Source organism: Fulmarus glacialis, unplaced genomic scaffold (assembly GCF_000690835.1).
Source record: "Fulmarus glacialis isolate BGI_N327 unplaced genomic scaffold, ASM69083v1 scaffold153, whole genome shotgun sequence".
In the NCBI taxonomy this organism is placed as follows: Eukaryota; Metazoa; Chordata; class Aves; order Procellariiformes; family Procellariidae; genus Fulmarus; species Fulmarus glacialis.
Window position 1 is genome coordinate 119,463 of NW_009203372.1, and position 20,919 is coordinate 140,381.

Sequence of the window (20,919 nt, forward strand, 5' to 3'; positions counted from 1 at the left end):
CGTTTCCTCAGCATCTTTTACCTTTGGAGTGTTACCACTGTTCCTACTCAGTGAGCATGATTTATCATTGCCTTTGCCAGCTGTGCCCTCTTCTGCTTCAGATAGAGCGTATCAGATACCTTTCTATTTGTACATTAAATAAATGTCAATTTAAACACAACAATTAATCCCGTTATTGGTTATTTTTATCTTTCCAGTAGAGTCATGTCACCTGTTTTATGTCTAATCAGCAGCAAGGGGTTCAAGGCTGAGCCACCTAAGAGAAAATAGAAGTCACCATCTTTGCGAGAAACATTTAGTTTAGATGAATCTCCACAATCCAGGTTATTTTACCTGACAACTGACCATCTTATTTCACTACTGCAGAAGTGGACTCTAAATGACTATAGCTCCCATATGTTTCCAAAGTAGCCTTCACTTTGTGGGTCTTTCATTGCCTATTTCTCTGAACACCACATGTAAGGATAGTGCCTACCAGACAGAGGAGGAGAGCCAGAGCCAAACTCACCACTCATTTTTTTGGAAGTAACTACTATATAAAAATCTCTGTGGGGATCATTCCCTACAGAATTGGAGTAACTTGTCTTCCCTTCACCTGTTAGGATTCCTATTCTTCTTCTCTTTAGTCAAGATTTCCCAGTATGTTCCTTTGACCACCAGCACAGATCCTAATGTGGATCTCTCTAATGTTGCTTAAGTTGCTAGTAGCAAAGGTTGGAGTTTTAAAGTCATTCTCAAGATACGGTGTCCTTGATCTGAGTAAGTCTTCAATTCGATTTCCAGCTGACATCTTATTGTTAATGTCAGTATAAAAGTTTATTCTTTTTCTTCTAAAATTAGACTCACTTGAGCCAGTACCAGCTCAATTTCTAGGGTTCTTTGACATTGATTATACTCTGGCTTTTAATCATGGTCTGTGACCTTTTCTGAAAAATCAAGATCAGTCATATAATAAGATGGCACATTCTCCATTTTTATAACTCTGTTACTCCTCAAACTTACTTTCTAATGGAAGCCTTTGTGAAGAGTACAGCCATCACTTAAGGTGATTGTTTAGCCTGTGCAGTTCTCATCTGACCCAAATATGGTTATACTTTTCATGGCTACCCAAATGGTTCTACACAAAGCAATAGCGCTAATGCACAAAAACCTCATTACAGAGTAACAGTCAACGTAGTTTTCGCATTTTAATAGGGACAGCAGCAAGAATTATATGCTTTTCAAATAATAAAGTACCAGAATGAAGTTTTAGATAAGCCCGTCAGTATCCACAAGTAGAGAGACAAGGTACTAGTGGGGTGGTACGTGAGGTGCTGTGTTGCACAGGGAATGCAACTGTGAGGATTAGAGGAGAACAAAATAGTTTATTCCTCTTATTTCTGATATTCTATTTCTTGCAAGGTGATATCTGTATTACAGATGTGTCCTTTTCCTGTTGGTCAGCTGAAGTGGAAGGGAATGATAGAGCTGATATTTGGAAAGAAATCTCTTCCCATTTTCTTCCTGAAATAAATCCATCAACATTTCCTTGAGGATTTTCTGGAAGGGATTAAAGGTTTTTGTCTTGTTTTGTTTTCAACACAAAACATTCCATTAAGCCTGACCTAAAAGAAAAGTGAGGAACAAGACTCACACAGCTGCTGGAGGAACAGAGGTGCAGGCAGCAGTACCCTCCTCCTCTCTGTAGTTCGGTGGTTAGAACATTTGTTCACCGAGGGAAGACTTGGGTTTTGTTCTCAGTTCTGCCTGTGTAGGAGTGAACATACATCTCCTGCTTCACAAGTTGTACCCTGAATACCTGACTGTACGGAACAAGTGGGTAGGTACACAGACAGGAGTTGGAAAGGAAGGAGCGTTGGTAGTATAAGCTGGTCCCACCGACATAGCTCCAGGTTGTGTAAATAATTACATATTCATTGGAACAGGAAGCCAAGAGTCCCAGCTCTTGGGTGAATGTCCTGAACATAAGGCTGGAGAGTAATTTTCTCTCTTGCTCTCTGCCTCAATTAATAATCTTTGATGTAAACCTGGAATGAATCCAGCAGGCATGATTGAATTGCACCTAACTTCCAGCTTTCGGTTCAAATCACTTCCCCAGAGAAAGCCAAAAGGTAGCTTGGAAAACAGTCCCTTTCACATACCTAATGCACATACAAATGAAAACTAAATACAAGTCTGCAAGGTCTGTATTTTCAGAGAAAAGAACTGTGGAAATAAACATAAAAGGTACCATTTAATATAGCAACAGATGGTATCCAGATATCCCAATTGTGGAGCCACGGTTTAGATAATATTAATAGAATAAAAAAAACAATTTCTGCTTCTTGGCTTCTTACAGCACTCCTCTTTTACCATTACAAATATACCAGCTCAATTCTAATTCAGTAAGTTTTAAGGATTGGGGTTTTTTAATTTCTTGTCCTACTGTTTTGTTAGCACTTTACAACCACATAGTGAAAAGCTAAATAACATTAGTGTCTTTCACTGCTGGATCTGACATGTTGGATTTTATTTAAGTTAATACATGAAATGTGTCTAGTGGCTTTTAAATAGCTGCTGAAAAATATTCAAATGTAGTTTTCAGGAATCTGTATGGCACCTAATCAAGTTGTTTGTAAAATCCAAATATAATATTATTGTTCTTGTTTCTTTTATTCTCAAGGAGATTTGGCTTTTGAATATTTATATAAACCTTGTGATCCTACTGAATCTGCTGTCTTTGGGAAAGCAAAATGTATATGACAGCTGAAATCTGTAATGTAATGAAGGTCTTTTGTAAACCTCTAGATTTAGTCTCTGGTATACCTCTAGGTTTAGTCTCTGATATATTCTGCTGTTCAGTCAAATGAGATGATGGGCAATAAAATTACTGAATGAAACTGGAGTCAAATTAATATTAGCCATGAGCATCCTGTGCTCATTTTGTGAGAGAAATATTTTAAAAGAAACCAAGAAACCTACAAAATATTACATAAACAAGACGATATCCATTTGTGTTTTGAAGGTCATGAAACTAAGGCCATGCTAAATAACAATGGTCCTCGTTACAAGCGCAGCAAGATAGAGCGACGGATGAATATGGATATTTTTCTATGTGTGGGACTGCTATTCGTGATGTGTCTTGTTGGAGCTGTAGGTATGAAACACTGACAAAAATCTTCTGTTTCATTGCTTTTTTTCTAAATGGTGGCTAAAATTGATATTACAGACATGAGTGAGATCAGATCTAAAGCTGAGTGCTCCTGGGGTCTTTAGGCTCTTTGGTCTTTCCAATAAACAAGTTAATATGGCAAATCTGAGCAATTCACGTGGAAGAAAACTCAGCCATGGCTATAAATATTTCAGATAAGACCAATCTCCACTGTGGTAAAATATGTGTAAAGCAAGCAAGTGAAAGCCATTGGGTTAATTCATTATAGGAATCAGTACTTGCCAATTGAGATGTGCTTCCTGAGTGGATGTTTGTTCCTTGTGTATAACAACAAAAGTAAAATGATGTAGCTTTACCTTCATTTCAGTAGCACCTTCTTCTTGCCGGGGGTGATGTCAGCAGAGCTACCCAATTTATAACCCATGAGCTGCACATGACTAATTCATCCAGTTTACAGTCTCCACAGCTACCTTCCTTCTGAAAAGCCCCTTTACAGCAGGCTGTGAGATGGATTCATTGTTTAGGCAGGCATAACCTGCATTTTTCTGGGGGCCTTGCAGTGCCTCCCTTCACGTGAGCACAGCTGAATGTGGTAACTGGGGTTAGCTGGCCAGAGTTTACTAGACTGCTAATCTCAAAAACATCACCTTCACTGCACGTAAGCACCTGCTTGCCGTCCAGCTCTGATTGCGATCTGTCCCAGGCAGGGCAGGATTAATACGATCTCCTAACCCCAAGGAAAAGGCCAAATTTTAAGCCCGCTGACTTTTGAATGGGTCACTGCTTTGAAGAGATAGCAGAGGCTCCCATGAGCTCTTTGTGTTCAAAGCCCCTTTCCTTTTTAATCGATTCCATCTCGGTGATAACTTGCTTAGTGCTACTGCTCTGAATTAGTTTTGTAGTGACAAAGTCAAATCATGTGGCCCTGTCAAGTTTTCCTGAGCCTGCCCTGGAGGCATGCGATGTGACGCACCAGCCAGTCATCAGTGTAATACTATTAGAAGTAAGGACTATCCAAAAAGATGAACAATTGAACTGACTTAATTGCTTTTTTAATTTTGCTGCTTCGTGTTGCAGTGGGCTTTTTTGGCACAGAAATGGGATTTCAGTTTGACAACTGAGCTCTGTGTGAGGGAGAGAGAGACTTTATTTTCATTGTTCCCTGGCTGCTGTCATGTAGATTTAGAGACTTGTCTTTGTCTGGTGTGTAGGGGCCCTTGTGTAATAAAGTCCTTTAATTTAAGGTTTAAAGTGGCCTCAGATGAAAAAAACAGCATTTAAAAAACAACTTATCTGCTCAGGTTAAAAAAAAAAAAGTCGTCTAAATGAAACATGTAAAAAGGTAACAAGTCCATTAGCTTTCATCCGTTCAAAATGTCCTGTAGCTCTACCATGAGTTGTTGCTTTGCAACCTTGCCTGAATGTAGGGTTCTAGGAAGAAATATCACTGGTGGATGGGTTGTCAGTATTTTTCTTGTACACAGTGAAAAATTAGGGTAAGAAGTGCCTTGTAGAGCATAGTTGTCCTTGCTCAGATGTGATTGTGGTCTCTAGCAGCCAGAAAGTGTTGCTGAAATAATTTGAATTCCTTTGGCAGCATTTTAGTAGGCAGATGCTGCAAAACAACTGCTTGCTTAATTGGTGCTAATAGAAGTTTTATCAGAGCTGGATATGAGAAGTGGGCTAACAGAGGTTTTTGGCAGGTAAAAGACATCTGGAGCAATGATGCAATGAGGGAAACCGAGTCGTTTGTCCTAGCTCTGTGTGAGGTTTCTGATGCTGTAAATTTAGTAACATCCTTGAGCAAAGTTTATTTCAGTAAGGGCAGTAGGAAAGGTGGTAAAGTAATTGTGATGGGTTGTTGGTAAGTCCTGAACCAGAGGCTTTGTTGTAGTAGTGCAATGATATCTGCTGATATTTAAGACACAGGGGAAGAAGCAGTTTTGGGGTATGACTTAATTGAAGGGAACATAAAAATGAGCTGCCCAGGCTGAATTATAGGGGGTTTGTCTACTCTAACAAAGACAGATGGAAATCAAGAACGGCCAGGAAGGATAAGAAAGATTTCAGCTTGTCTATATAAAGCTTATAAGGTTTCTTTCTGTTAGAAAGAGGAATGGGGACTTCAGCACTGAAGATTTTTGAAGATAGGTGGTAGAGGTGGAGTCCTTCAGCAGCAAGACATAGAGTGAGGAGAGCTCTGAGCAGAGCTAAGAGCCCTGGGGGCCATCTGCTGAAGGAGAGGTGAATAAAAATATCCATGCCCGCTCATTTCTTACTAGCATATCAATTATATGCATGTGCTACAGAGCTCTGCATATACTTTGCATTCTCCAATAGATTTACAGCATTGCTGGGGGACTGTTGCTTTGGAAATGTCTTTCTTTTTAGTTATCAGAGCAGTCTATATCTGCAAATTTCAGAAGCTTTGTCAATCACCTTCCTGCTCAGTGTATTTCAATATTGTACATCATTCCTACAGGGCATGGCATTTGGACTGGAAACTTCTCAGAGCATCCACCTTATGATGTCCCAGATGAGAATGGCAATTTTCTGTCTCCAGTTCTTGCGGGTTTCTACATGTTCTTGACAATGATAATCCTGTTGCAGGTAAAAGACAAAAACCTCTCTGTTACCTCCAAGGAAGAAGCTATTCAAAACTGCGTATAATCACTAATGAACAATTAATATCAACTAATAGCCGTGCAGTACCTTCTTAATCCTATTTGAAAATTTTGCTAGGAGTGTTTCAAATCATCCAAGTGTGAAATAATGTATCTGCTTTTTTTTATTATTTATTTTCTAACTGCAGATTTTTCTTTCTTGCTGTTGAAACCCCACAAGGATATAGATAGGAAGGACACATATTATATCTTTAAATAACTCCAGAATCTCTAGCATATTCAATAAAGAGGACGTTTACATCCAAATGTCAGCTTGCTTTTTTTTTTTTCTGTCTATGTCCAGAATTCCAAAATAAGAATGCCACTTAATATCTCAGGAAAACAGTGAAACAAAAATTATCATTTTTGCCAGTGGGGAATAATAACTAGGTATGGTTCAGCTGGTTTAGGAAAGAAGCTGAATTAGAAGTAGGATGCTCATATATCTGAGTCTGATTAAGACTAATTGGGAGAGAACATTTTATGGGATGGGGAAAAGAATCCCATGTACTTTTCAGATTTCTTGATGTAACTGCTGAGATTTAAGCGGACAGAATTTCTTTAACATGAATGACATGTGAAGATAACTTTCAGAGCTGCTCAGAGATTCCTTAGGGGGATTATTCTTCATTACTGAAACAGAATATTTGTGCATCTTAAGAATTCATTGTTATTTCAGGGCAGGGAAGCTAGTGGGTGGGAAGTGTTGCGTGCAATCAATTGCTTGTGAAACTTTTTTACGTTAAGAGTTAGTCTGTGCTAGTGCATCCTTTCAGAGTTTCAGGAGGGTAAGAGCAAGCATGCTCCTCAGTCCAGAAAATGTCCTTTGTAAGAGCATCCTCTGAAAAACCCAGGAATCTTGACTTAAATTTGCCACTTATTGTCCCAGTTTATTCATTGCTTTTGTGTGCAGGATTTTTTTTCCCACTGAACTATTATTGTTGAGTCCTACAATATGTCTCTAGGAAGAACTGTTTCTCTGAACATTGTGAGCATACCTGTGCCAGGACATTGCTGACAGAAAGCAATAAGACTTGTCTCACCCCTCACTGAGAACTTCATCTCTCTTTCAGGTTTTAATCCCCATTTCTCTTTATGTGTCCATTGAGTTAGTCAAGTTGGGCCAAGTCTTCTTAATTCACAATGACATTGACCTGTATGATGAAGAAGCAGATTTGCCCATACAGTGCCGTGCCCTAAATATTACTGAAGATCTTGGACAAATCCAGTATATCTTCTCAGATAAAACAGGGACACTAACAGAAAACAAAATGGTATTCCGACGCTGTACCATCGATGGAATTGAGTTTTCACATCAGGAAAATGGTGAGAGACAGTTTTTTATACTTGCTTTTCTCTCTGAGCAACTAAATGTTATTAATTTAAATATTAATATTTAAACCTACTGAGCCCTCTGACTGAATGTAGAGCTTTGTGGATTTGTCTCCATTTTGTGAGAGACTCCTGTTACGGAGATTCACAAAAGTGAAGGTGTTTTAAATTATTCAGAAGTCAGATGGGAAAGGTTTTCTGGTTCCCTTTGCAGGCATCTCAGGCTTTGCTCTGCATTCAATACCCACTCGAAAGTGCAAAGAGAACATTCTCCCTTTCATTTCTAAATGAATGCCAGCCAACCTTTTATAAGCTCACAAACTGAGATTAGTTAGTAATTAAACTCAGTGGGCCCAAAAGTAATTACCATAGTCTTCTGTGTGATATGAAAGGTACAGCCATGCATTTTCTTGAGTTGACCCTAGCTGCAGTCCCTATCTGAAGTGTCTTGGCATTCGGTGCTCGGAATCTGGGGGTTTCACTCAGGGACATTCTTGGTCGCTACTTTCTCTCTCTACATAGTGCGAAGGATTTTATCAAGCTGGCAAGCCGCTGCCAAAAAGATGTTTGTGCTCTGTGACTGAAAACATTAGCAAATCTGTGAATTACCATATTTCACCCTCCTGTTCCAGTCAACTACAAAGGGCAGCTAAAGAGACCAAGCATTAGCAGAAGTCCATAAAAGTGACTGCTCGCTTTGAAAATGCATTTTTGTTTTCTTGCAATAATAAACATTGGAGAGTGGGAGTTGCCAGAAACTGAAGTGGATAGCGAACGTTTTCTGGTCCTGGCTTTTGAGATGTTTCGGCTTTGGTTTAGTTTGTTTCAGTATTTTTAACCAACCAAGGAATTCCTCCTGAGCAATGCAACAAACAGAATAAGAGGTAAGGTTTCATTTTCTCTTTTTACAGCCAGGCGCCTGGAAACCCACAAAGAGTTGGATTTAGATGATGAGGACTTTGCAAAACTTCAACACTTCACTCTTCCTCCCACGAATATTGAGAGACCAGCCACTTACAAGCAGAGGACCATGAGACCTTTAAGGAGGTGCCAGAGTGCTAGAGCTCATTTTCAGGGGCATACAAGGAACAGGTCACTCGGTCGTCGTGACAGCAACCAGTCTCAAGTGGCATTCAGCAGTACCATTGTGAGTACGAGCAGACTGAGCTAACACATTTTAAGGAGTTCTTCTTTCTATTGCATTTTGTGATGGGAAGCCAACAGGAGAAATCCAAGCCCTGGTGGAGCTAAGAGGGGGAAGGGGGAGAAAAAGCATTGGGGTCCACGCTTAGAGTGTGCAGGCTGCAGTCAGGGGGGAGGGTTGGGAATCTGGGCCCTTGTATCAAAGACTGCAGCAGAAGAGTGGGGGCACACAGCTGAGTTTTTGTGATGGTTGCTTGATAGGAGAAGACATGAATCTGGGGTCCAAGGATTGAGGCTGTGATTCATAACAGCAAGAGGTACTTTGCACAAAGGGAATGAGCTCTTTGTACTGTTCTGGTACACTAAAATGCCAGGGAAAGTGAGGTGGGGATTCTGGGCTGGGATTGTGCTGGGGCAGAAAGAGGAGGTACAGGTCCTCCTAGGAGATGATGGTCAGGAAGAGGGTGTGGGTTTGAAGTCTGAGTTTGAACATAGCTCAAAAAGACACAAACTACTTCTGCTACTAGCACGGCAACGTATCATCTCTGTTCAACAAAGTTCAGCTGCTGCCCTGCGCTGTGCACGCCAAGCGGCACTCTCCAGAGCAGTTCTGGGAGTCTGTTAGTGTGTCAAAAAATAAATGATGCATTTTTCAAGGCAAAAAAAAAGCAGCACTTCTCACAAAGACAATATAAATTAAGCCAAAAGGGCTTATCAGAATAAGGTCTTAAACCCTGCAAGATGTTGAACTCTGCAAGATGCTGAAGAGCCTTATCCCCGTTCAGTAGTTAGGTGGCCTCTGCCTCACCTCGAGTACTGACTTGGAAGTACATGTCTTCATTGCAATTCTAGGAAAATCTTAGACTCAGCTGAATTTTAGATCTGAAACTTCCCAAAATCTAACACAACCGAATTAGAGTCAGGCTATTCTTTTCTTCTTGAAAGTTTTTTAACAGACATTTCAGAAAAGGTTTTTATGGACTCTAGGAGAAGGTCGAACACTTTCAAAATTAGAGTTCCAATTGCAATTAAATGCCTGGAAGACCCTTCCAAATCTTGTTTTTTTAAAAAAAAAAAATCTAATAAATACAGAATTCTCAGAACTTTATTTTCTGCAGTTGTTCTTCTTGGCAAAGTAGTTTAAGTGCATTATAAGATCTTACTTTCCTCATTCAATTCCTCTGTCATGTAGTACCTATCAGTCAGTACTCCTCCTGCTCTTGGAATATGGGGGGGTTGTCAGCTGTTATCCTAGCATTTTCCAGCCCAGTCCTTATGCGATGTTGAGAACCTTTCCATGGGTTTTTGAGAACCCATGGGTCATGGCTTTTGAAGAGCGATAAAGGAATTTCTTGCCAGTATATTTCCCCAGTTATGTTTTTTACTGCCAGGCCTCTTCACTTTCTTCTATAAATAAACTGCTATGTTATTTTTTTTCCCACTGTAAACATAATATTTGAGGAACTAGTATCAAACATCTCCTTTGTAGAGGAAGATTAAGCTGTCATGGAAATAACCAGCCTTAGCTGCTAATGGATGTCACTCTATCTGGATAAATCATTTAACCTCTATGACAAATATGAAGATGTAGTAAAAATGGAGACACTTAGGTATTGCCCAGAGGCTGTCCTGTATGTTGGTATCCTTCAAATGATGCATAGTAGTATCTTTCTTTACCAGCCAAGCCAATTCCCTATTAATAAAATGGGAATAGTAAAATTTTCTGTCTCTCTGGTTCCTGCCCTTTGGAACTTATATCACCTTGCCCGATGCATTTGTACTTTGTTACAAATCTGGATTGTTACAAATTTGGAGCATCTTGAGTACTCCAGTTATACAGATAGTATCGTGGGCGTGTATCTCAGTAGTCAAAGTTTCTTAAGAAAAATCCGTCTTTGAACAATGTGTGATCGAAGACACAAAGATTCCTATTTGACTTGATTAATTTAAGGCTTACAGAACCCTTCTGGATAAATGGCTATGTTAAAATAAAAGTATTGAAGCATTCAGTGGCAAACGCAGTCCTCACTATGAAATTGTGAGACTCAGCTTCTTCAGATCAACAATATGCAAGAGGAAAAAAAAAAACTGCTTTACATAATAAACAACGTAAAGTCCAAAGGCCAGGAGTTGGCATTGTACAATTTGTTGTTGTTGGCTTTTTTCTTAATAAATGTCAAGTTTCCAAGGGTTGATGTGCCAGCTGCATGAAAATATTCATGAAAACTGGTAGCCTCGGGTAATAGTAAAATTGAAGAACTTTGCACTGCTGAGAAGACACAGTGGGTTTTGGGTAAGGGTTAGCACAGCATCTGCTATGAGCACCTGCATGTCAGAACTGTTGCCAAGAAAAGAATTTTAAAGCAAGAGGGCCGTTAACGTAATAGTTTCCTACAAAATGTAAAGAGTTTAATTGCAAAGTAACTGTGCAAAACAAAAAAATAATCATTTACAAATGTCAAATTTATATGTGAACAGTTTTTAAAGGAATATTATCTATGCAGCGATCACAAAATTTACTTACTCTCAACCAGCCTTACATGAATCGGTGATAAGGAGGTTGCATATGGTATTTTAAGTGCATTTGTACAGTGGTAATTGATTGTGCCTGCGAATCAGCATGTTTGAACTTTGTCTCAGTATTCTGAGCAGTTCTGCAATTAGGAAGGTTTGCAGCTACAGAATGTATTTCAGCCTGCCTGTTTGTGAGAGCGTTCTCTGCTTGACAAGTTTTGATATTTTGCTGAAATCTGAGAAGCTCTTATCAATTAACATGTTCATCTCAGTGCATCTCCAAGTTAGAGATGAGAATGATGGGGTTTTCATGGCATTTGATAAAGTTAATTACACTGGAGCCTGCAGATCCTAGAAGAATAACTAAATAGCATTGCTTGTCTTCTCTGGAGTAAAAGTAACATAGGTATGATGCAGAGCCTAACTCCTAGGGCTTACCCTCTGGTTTTGCCCCTTCCAATATTTTTGTCCATAGTCTTCATGATCCACGGCAGCTTGTGGAGCCTCCTTACATACAATTTATGTGGTTCATCAGAAATGATGAGTCCTATGTCCAGTTACATCTTCCAAAAATTCAATGGCAAAGTCGATTCAGTGGGAGGGAGCTTGACGAGATCTTTGACGATGGAAAAGCAAATTCCAAGCTTATTGTCAGCAATCGTATCTCTTGCTACTCTTACTAAACATAAATACAAAGAGATAGAGTCCTACCTATTAACAGTCACACTTGGAAAATTAGAGACTGAGCTGAACAGATCTGTTTGAACAAAAATTCAAGTTACTCTGAAAACTTCTAGTTGAGATTTGCTGCCAAGTCTATAGTGTTTATATCGGTACCATAAAAACGTGCAATGTCTGTGTATGTCTTAGGTTTTATGTGGAATGGAAAGGAAAGAAGAACAGTGTAGTCTTTACTTCAGAAATCTCCCAGGATAAATATAGTGACTGCTTTATTCATTTCACAAACATTTATGAGAAATCTGGAGGGAGACAGACATCACAGAATCACAGAATGGTTGAGGCGGGAAGGGACCTCCAGAGGTCATCTGGTCCAACTCCCCTGCTCACCTACAGCCAGTTACCCAGGACCACGGCCAGATGGCTTTTTAATATCTCCAAGGATGGTGGCTCCACAACCTCTCTGGGCAACCTGTGCCAGTGCTCTGTCAGGAAACACTGTAAAAAGTGTTTCCTGAGGTTCAGATGGAACCTCCTGTGTTTCAGTTTGTGCCCATTGTCTCTTGTCCTGTCACTGGACACCACTGAAACAGCCTGGCTCCATCCTTTTTGCACCTCCATTCAGGTATTTATATACATGAATAAGATCCTCTCCCAGCCTTCTCTTCTCTGAGCTAAACAGTTGTGGCTCTCTCAACGTTTCCTCATATAAGAGATGATCCAGTTCTTTAATTATACTCATGGCCCTTCATTGGACTCTCTCCGGTACGTCCATGTCTCTCTTGTACTGGGGAGCCCAGAACTGGACACAGTACTCCAGGTGTGGTCTCACCAGTGCTGAGCAGAGGGGTAGGATCACCTCCATTGACCTGTTCCCAATACTTTGTCTAATGCAGCCCAGGATACCATTAGCCTCCTTTGCTGCAAGGGCACACTACTGGCTCGTGTTCAACTCTGTGTCCACCAGGACCTCCAGGTCCTTTTCTACCCAGCTGCTTTCAAGCTGAGTGGCCCCCAGCATATATTGGTGCCTGGGGTTGTTCCTCCCTAGGTGCAGGACTTTGTACTTCTCTTTGTTGAACTTCATGAGGTTCCTGTCAGCCCATTTCTCCAGCCTGTTGAGGTCCCTCTGGATGAGAGCACAACCCTCTGGTGTATCAGCCACTCCTCCCACATTAAACAGGACTGGACCCAGTATTGATCCCTGGGGTACACCGCTAGTCACTGGCCTCCAGCTAGAATTTGCACTGCAGATCACCACTCTCTGGGTCCGGCCATTCAGCCAGTTTTCAGTCCACCACACTGCCTGCTTATCCAGCCCATACATCAACAGCTTGTCTATGAGGATCTTACAGACAGTGTAAAAGGCCTTACTGAAGTCCAGGTAGAAAATATCCACTGCTCATGGACATGTCCATATCTAATCTAATGCAATCGGAAAAATAACAGACTTACCTGTTCTTTCACACCTCCTGTGAAAACAGAAACTGATTTTCATCCTGCCTGTCTAGCCCTCTGGAGAGACAACCTTCAGCCCAACTAGAGGACACCATCTCATTTTAGAACCTAGACGGTGGCATTGGCCAATTTACTGGTTTCTTTGGGTACCTCAAAAGGAGGCAATGCCAGTATAGTTTATTAATTTGGTTCCTTGTGGCTGCTGCAACTTCCCAGAGAGAAAAATAAAATAATGTATTATAAAACAATAGAGCTATGGTTGACAGAAGGACTTAAGGGAACTTTAAAAGAGTAGGAAAAATATAAAATGATAAGTAAATTTGGAACAAGATAGAGCATTAACATTTACTCTGTCTACCTTTAGGTGTTCTTGTGAATTAAGATCGTGACAGCACATTTCCTTCTAGATTTAATAATTCCAATAAATAGTGCCTTGCTATTAGAAGCATTTCATGAAGATTTCAATTGTCCTGTTGTAATCAGGTTTTAGTGCCATCAAGCAGAAGAAATTCTATCAAATTCATGAGGAAATCTTAAAAACTGAAAGGCACTAGCCATTTTATATCATCAACATTTTCACTAACAAAATTGCTAATGTTGAAAAGGTGGTATATTTAACTGATCATCATCATTAGTGCTGGTTTATTTCATTTTCTTTTTTTTGTTTGTTTGTTTTTATGTATGTTCAGGCTGGTCAATGAACAGACTTGTTTGTCTGAGTTTTTATCTCTTGAAGTTCCATAAGGCTGGAAATTCAGGTCAGCCCTGTTTGCACTGAATGTGAAAAAGAAAATGAGAAAAACTTTTCTGATAAATATTGATTTTTGTATTATTTTGTTTTTAAAACCTGTCTCTGAGGCCATAAATGACCTGACAATTTTCTGTTTTTCCAGAGGAAAATTGTGAGTTCAGAAAGTTTCTGCTGAAGTGGAATACCTACTAGTGCATTGTCATTTTTTGGCAGATATTGAGGATATAGATGCAAAAGAAATTGGGTAGGATGATGATGGATAGAGGAGGCTGAGATCCACGTGTAATAATTTGTGGTTCATGAAGTTCATTCTAATTGTGGCAATGCATGACTATATGAAAAGCTGGGCAGTCAATGAGTTTCTAATCATTTTTGTTTTGAACTTAATATAATTCCCAGCATAACTGTTTTGAGAGTTGTGTCTGCAAGTGTGTTCTTCATTGGAATTGTCCAGTTAAGCTATCTGGGATTGCTATACGTAGCAAGCACAGGATAGGCCACAGACACACAGTTACCCACAGTAACTGTCTGCTGCAGTACTATATTGTGAAAGGGTTTCTAAAGAATGACAGGTTTAACTTTTCAGCCTCTGATACCTTTCAAGAGAATCAAACTAAAAAATCAGACTTGTCCGCAGCACGTGTCAGTTTGCTAGAGAAAGGACTGCATCTATATTTAAAACATTTCCCCATATGTGAAACAAAGAAGCGTGAAAACACTGAGCCAGGGAAACCAGAACCTCCTGCAGCTGAGAAAGCACAAAACCTTGTTCCATCTTTGGATTTCAAGTGAGCTCTGTGCTGCAAAATGAGCAGTAGATTTATCTGCAATTAGGATGATTTAAGAACCGCTATTCACTTTAGCAAGCAGGAGTTATAATGCAACATATTCAGCTCAGCACAACACAGCCGTGAAGGTGGTTGGTTGACTTCTGTTGCATATTTAGGGAACTTAGAAAAACTGTGCCAGATTGAAGAAGGAGAGGGTAATAGCTGAGATGAACCAGAAAGCAGCTAAATCACTTTGGCAGTTCCTTAAAGAAGGCATCCAAAAGTGTTGGCTCACAGGAAGATGTCTTTTAAATTTGGAAGCTCTTGTTAAATATGGCCCTGAATTAAATCCAAACCAGACTCTTCTAACATGAAATTTCCATTAAAAGTAATACTCCCATAGCCCTACATCAGATTAAACTGTAAGTAAGTGACATTGTTAAGTAGTTTGGCCTGCAAATTTGCATTTAATTAGAAAAAGTGGTAGTAAAATTACAGTAACGTTTCAGGAACAAATGAAGTATTTATTTATTTATTGTAAAAACTGAGGAAGAACAGTTTGAGACAGCTTCCTTTTCTGGGTGCAAAACAAAATGACTCTGGAAAAAAAAGTGATACTGCTGTAACCAAGCCATAAACACAATATATTCTCTGTTGAAATAACAATCAGCTTCCACACTGAAATGGGAGATCCCAAATCCACTTCCATCTGGAATGCCCTTTAATTCAGTAGTCAGCAGTTTCAAAGTTTGGGGATACATGACAGATTATTCTTGATTACTAGTAGATCTCAAAAGAAATAGAATTCTGAAATCATCTATTTTAAGATTCATTTCCTTCTAATTATCTAGTTATGCAGCTTTTAGAAATGTTTCCTTTTTTTCCCTGGATGTTAAGTACAAAAGGCATTTACCTTACATAATTCTAGGTGTAAATTCAATAAGAGGCAAGAGGAAACTATCAAGTTGATAGTTCTTCCTTGGGGACAAGGGTAAATGGGAATAATCCTCATTAATTTCTCTTCCAGGAAAAGGATGTGACTCCTGATAGCAGGCTGCTGAGGCGAGTGAGAGAAGCTGCACTCCAGACTGAAAATCTTTCTCCTTTCATACATATGAAGACTTCCACATCTCTTACTGACTTTTTTCTTGCCCTTGCCATCTGTAATACAGTGCTGGTCTCCACAGCTACCGAGCCAAGACAAAGGGTAATCCAACTTTAAGTATATAAGGAAAATTGATTATGCTTCCATTTAACAACATAGAGCAGTGGTCAGTGAAACATGAAATGGTGAAAAATAGTTTGCCTGGGAGTTCTCCTCCAGTTCTTTTACCTTTTGTGTAACATCTACTGTTTCACTGCCTGTGTATACCCCTTCCTAACATGGCTTTTTATGTTTGATGAATAGTTATGGCTACCACAGTATCTACACTTTTTCTTTTAGATTTTATCTTATATATACTGTAAGAAGTATGTTGAATATACTGGGTTTTCTCTGATCTCCCAGGCCATTGACAGAACTACAAGGGGGGGCTTGATTCCAACTCTGCTTCAGAGGTAGAGATACAAATCATCATCAAATTTGGATGCCAACTCACCTATGACTCCTCTACTGAACTCCCCCACCACAGTTAAATGGGAAAAAAAAAAAAAGTTGTTTTTCTAATTATCACCATTTAGATACAGAAAAATATACTGAGGTTTTGAAAAGTATCTTGTAGTTCACATTTATTTATTTTTAACCGTAGGTTTTCTCATATTTCTAGGTCACAGTCCCACCACCAATAAAACCTTCAGGAATCACCCTGGAGAAGATTCATCAGATATTTCAACGGCTAAAATTAGCAAGCCTTAGTCAGTCTTTTTCATCATCTCAGTCGAGTTCAGACCTAGCCGCTAGCTTCAGTGCAAAGAACACCGAGGAGCATCTTGCTGCGTTGGATTGCTGTGACAATGATGAGGACTGCTGTGCCAGCAGTAGAGGTGATAAGCTGCAGTGCAAGGGCAGCACAGATATTGGTAGTGCTTCCTTGGATGAGGTTTTTAAATCCGTGACTAACAGTTCTTTGCCAACAGACTTTTGTTATGAGGCTGAGAGCCCAGATGAGGCAGCGCTTGTCTATGCTGCCCAGGCATATAGTTTTACTTTAGTGTCCCGAACTCCTGAACAGGTGACTGTACGGTTGCCACAAGGCACACTCCTGACTTTCGATATTCTCTACACTTTGGGATTTGACTCGGTAAGGAAAAGGATGTCTGTAGTGGTGAGACACCCTCTAACTAAGGAGATTGTTGTCTACACAAAAGGAGCTGACTCTGTTATAATGGACTTGCTGGAAGACTCTGCCAAAGGTAATTAACCAATGAGCTATTTCTGTTGCATCTCTATAAAGAAGCACAAGAAGTTTGCAGTACTCTTTTCTGCATGAAATATAATATCTAGGCATTAGAAGTACAAAAAAAGAATAAGCTTTCTCTAGTGTCATCCCTGCAGATCAGAACTGAGGTATTTATTTAACCCGAGTAGTGCTTAGAATATGGAATGGGCTAATTAAAATTCACTGACGGCGCTAACCCATGTGGATTGTGTACTCTGCAATAATACTGTCATAAGGGCCTGACCATTGTATTTCAGCTTGTCAGCAAGAGTGCTATAACATTAACAAACAAACAAACAAAAAAACCCAAGTCATGTTATCTTAAAGGAAACCAGGACATTTAGCAAGCTTTCAGCTTATGCACAGCCAACACTTTTGAGCTTTTAAAGGAATTGCTATTATACTGGAATCCAGTTTTCTCTAATGCCCACTCTTTTTTAATCTTAGACCATTAGGTCTGAAATGATCTGTGCTTAAAATACGGAATCTTTTCCTTGTATTTCACAGCTGACATTAGTGCAGAGAAGAGAATGAAAAGAATAAAAGAAAAAACACAAAAGCATCTGGACTACTATGCCCGTGATGGCTTACGAACTCTGTGCATAGCTAAGAAGGTAGGAGGGCATTAGCCTAATATTGTTTACAGCTTTGCTCTGTACATGTCAATAGATTTATGTAATGGTTATCACTCTTTGTGCTTCAGAGAACAAGCCAGATACAGCCCATCTTTTTGTCCCTCTATTTGATTGCTCTGCAGTCTTTTTTTCCTCTTTTTCCTCAGTGTGAGCAGATGATGGATTTTTGATCAGCCTCAAAACATCCATTTCTGTTTTTCTTATGGTAACTCTAGCTGACCTTCTCTACAGTGATTCCAAGCAAGAAATAAAAAGTCCACAGGAGAGCCAACCTTTTTCTGTTTTGCTTGGCATTCAGCTTTCAAAAATCTTGCCCTCAGCCTGGCTTAGTACATCTTAGCCTGATACTTTAACACAGAAGTTGTCTATGTGCAACAAACAGGTCATATTCAAGCTCTGGAGAAATGTAGAGCAACCTTCAGAAGCTGTGTGTTCCAGTTCAGAGTCCCAACTAAGGGCTGTGTGATCAAGAGTTTCTCTAGGTCATGTTTTTAAGTCTCGGCTATAGGCCATTTATACAAACAGGAAGACAGGCCTATTTTTCTCATTACTGCTAGTTCTTGTAGCCTTCTCTTGGAAAAGTTTGTGTTATTTTAAAGTTGACACAGTACTTTACCAGCCTGAATAAGAGTTAAGTCTCTGTGATCCAGAATGTTGGCATTCTTTTCTTATTTAAATTTAAAATGAGCTCTGTTTAAATTGTGTTATGCAGGTCTTGAATGAAGATGACTTTCAAAAATGGGCCAATTTTCGTCGGGAGGCAGAAGCTGCTATTGACAACAGAGATGAGTTGTTAATGGAGACAGCGCAGCATCTGGAGACCAAACTCACCTTGCTGGGTAGCTAAAAATAAGAATCGTCATTGCGTGAAGCATCACTTGCTCTCCTGTGATATTCTTGGCAATCAGACAGACAACAGCTTATACTAATTTATATCAAAAAGTCTTCCTCTGAGGTTTGGAAATCTCAGGGCTAGGGTATACAGACCAATGACAGTGTCTAAACAAGTCCTCTGCAGTAACTTTGAAAAAGTGTACTGCAACTATCATGTGCCAGGAGCAAAGAACATGTACATCAGCTGTTACTGTGGCTCAGCTAACACAGTAGATAATGAAGTTCCCATAACTCAATCATGTGTCTGTGTCCTTAGATAAACCTATAAAATAGTATAAATTAAGTTCAGTTTTTGAGCACAAATTCCAAGGGAATTTTGGTAATTAAACTGTATTATAAAACCAGTAACTTAAACTGCTGTCCACACATAGGCATTTTTGACAGTGAATTAGCATTGTCATGTTTGCTTTCTGCACTTTGTAAAAGGATATTTCATGTTAAAACTTAAATTCATTGGCACTTGTGCATCATCCATCACTGTCGTATCTAACACCACCATTCTGTTAAATTACAGAGCACTTCAGTGCTTTCTTTTCTATTTTGTTTCCAAACGTTTTGTTCTTTAAGACTTTGATTTTCAGAGTTGTCTCAGTCTCATCTTTCTGTGAATACAATCTGTGCCCATACTTCATTATCCTGAATTTCTCTGATTGTAAGCTATTAGCATTATGGCTTCTCATAATCTCTGCAGTGATTTAAAAAATTAGAGTAATAACAGTAAATGCCATAAGCAGAACCACATAAGAGGCAATGTAGATCTTGTCAGAATCTGCTACCTTTGCCAACTCTTAAGGCTCTGTGTGCTTTCATACTTTATTTCACAAAAACTGTTCTTTTAGCCTAAATCAATATCTATCTTTAATGTATCACAGTTACAGCATCGTCAAACCGACCTCTAGTGGAAGAGATAAGAGGAGGAGTATTGTAACATTCAGATGGTGATTTACCATCAGGTTGAGTGTTGGCATCTGCTTCTAAGTTTGCGCATTTTCCAAAAGAAACCTTACTGTACTGTTTCTTCTCCCTTTGATGGGTGAAGCATCTAACTTGACAATAGGGATAGCATTCATTTAAATAGTCAAAGTTCATCTTTTCTGGTTGCTTTGATGGGACTTAATGCGGTACTTTAAAATTGCATATGGTGTAATTCCTCTGCCAGTACATCGTCATTTTGCATTATTAAGAAGAAATGAAATGCATTGTTCTAGCAATGAGTAAAATGAAGAACCAGAACTTGATTGCTGACACATTCAGATCTTAATCCAAATGCAGAACTTGTGCCCGTGTGTTTATTTGCTGAACACTACCTTGGCTCAGCTCTTGATAAATTCAGGATCACGATTGGAAGTCAAAGACCTTTTCTTAAAAAAGAAAGTAGCAGCGTGATTTCCAAATGAAAGAAAACTAGTTCACTACTTCTTTTCCTGTTTGCCCAGGAGCAACAGGGATTGAAGATCGGCTGCAAGATAGAGTGCCTGACACTATTGCGGCTCTTCGAGAAGCTGGGATACAAATCTGGGTCTTGACAGGAGACAAACAGGAAACAGCAGTAAACATTGCATATTCCTGCAAACTCCTGAACCAAAGAGACACTGTCTTCACCATTAACACTGAAAATAAGGTGAGTACAGAGAGATGCACAGAATTTGCTATCTTTCCTTTTCTTTGTGTCTTGCAGCTTAGCACTGTTTTGCTTTAGGCTGCATTCAACACAAGAAAACAGCCAACCAAAAACCCACATAGCAGCATTAGGCCAGAAACTCTTTAGACCACATGAACAGGACAAATTGGAACACAAGACAGTTATGTAGAGTTTTATTCAATTAAAATACAATTATTTTTCCAAATGAAAATATTCTTTCCAAAAAATTACCCGAATAGTGAGCTTTAGAAAGAAGGTAATATGCAGTTTTTGTGCCCAGTTCCTTAACAATATTGATATCTGGCTTTTCACCTTGCAATGGAAATTTCAGTTACAATGTTATTCTAATTCCAGGTGATATCTATAGGAAGGCATTTGGAAAGTACTGTACGAATCAGTCTGGAAAAAGCATGCAGGTGTAGATTTAATTAAATTCAGAACTTTCTAGTCGCATGTTCCTTAATAGGATTAGGCTTAATCAGAAATTCATTAGTGAACTATTTAATCCAGTATCTTTTTGTGTAAGCAGCATTTCACCATCTTGGAAACCTAAATATAGTTCTTGTGGGCCGGTTAAAAACACAGTCACTTTCTTGACATTCCATGGTGGCGCACGTACCAGTATGCACAGATATTCCCTGAATTTCCATGGGCAATAAGAAGGTCAGGGAGTAGGCACAGCAAACATATTCCAAAATGAGGATAATCACTTCAAGGGCGCATCTGTCAGCTCCTGTGACTCACTAAAATACAGTCAACAATCTGTGGTGCAATCTATGGCTATTCCTGAAACCGTCTGAGTGGAAGAGAGAAAATAGAGTCTGGTCTTTCAAAGAGGGTAAATGCAATTAAGGATGGTGAAAGTAAAAGGCTTTAGAAAAGCAACCTTGGCTTTTGCAGATTGTGAAGC

General features: G+C 39.4%; 1 protein-coding gene across 1 annotated transcript in view; it reads left to right on the forward strand.

The window, feature by feature from the left end:
- ATP10B (ATPase, class V, type 10B) overlaps positions 1–20,919 on the forward strand; it is a 54,843-nt gene that overhangs the window by 21,625 nt on the left and 12,299 nt on the right. The window contains exons 6-14 of the mRNA XM_009574597.1: positions 3,005–3,136; positions 5,634–5,761; positions 6,888–7,140; positions 8,058–8,293; positions 15,488–15,667; positions 16,227–16,812; positions 17,346–17,452; positions 18,186–18,312; positions 19,804–19,988. Of these exons, the coding sequence (XP_009572892.1) occupies positions 3,005–3,136; positions 5,634–5,761; positions 6,888–7,140; positions 8,058–8,293; positions 15,488–15,667; positions 16,227–16,812; positions 17,346–17,452; positions 18,186–18,312; positions 19,804–19,988 (1,934 nt within the window). The remainder of the gene's footprint in view (positions 1–3,004; positions 3,137–5,633; positions 5,762–6,887; positions 7,141–8,057; positions 8,294–15,487; positions 15,668–16,226; positions 16,813–17,345; positions 17,453–18,185; positions 18,313–19,803; positions 19,989–20,919) is intronic.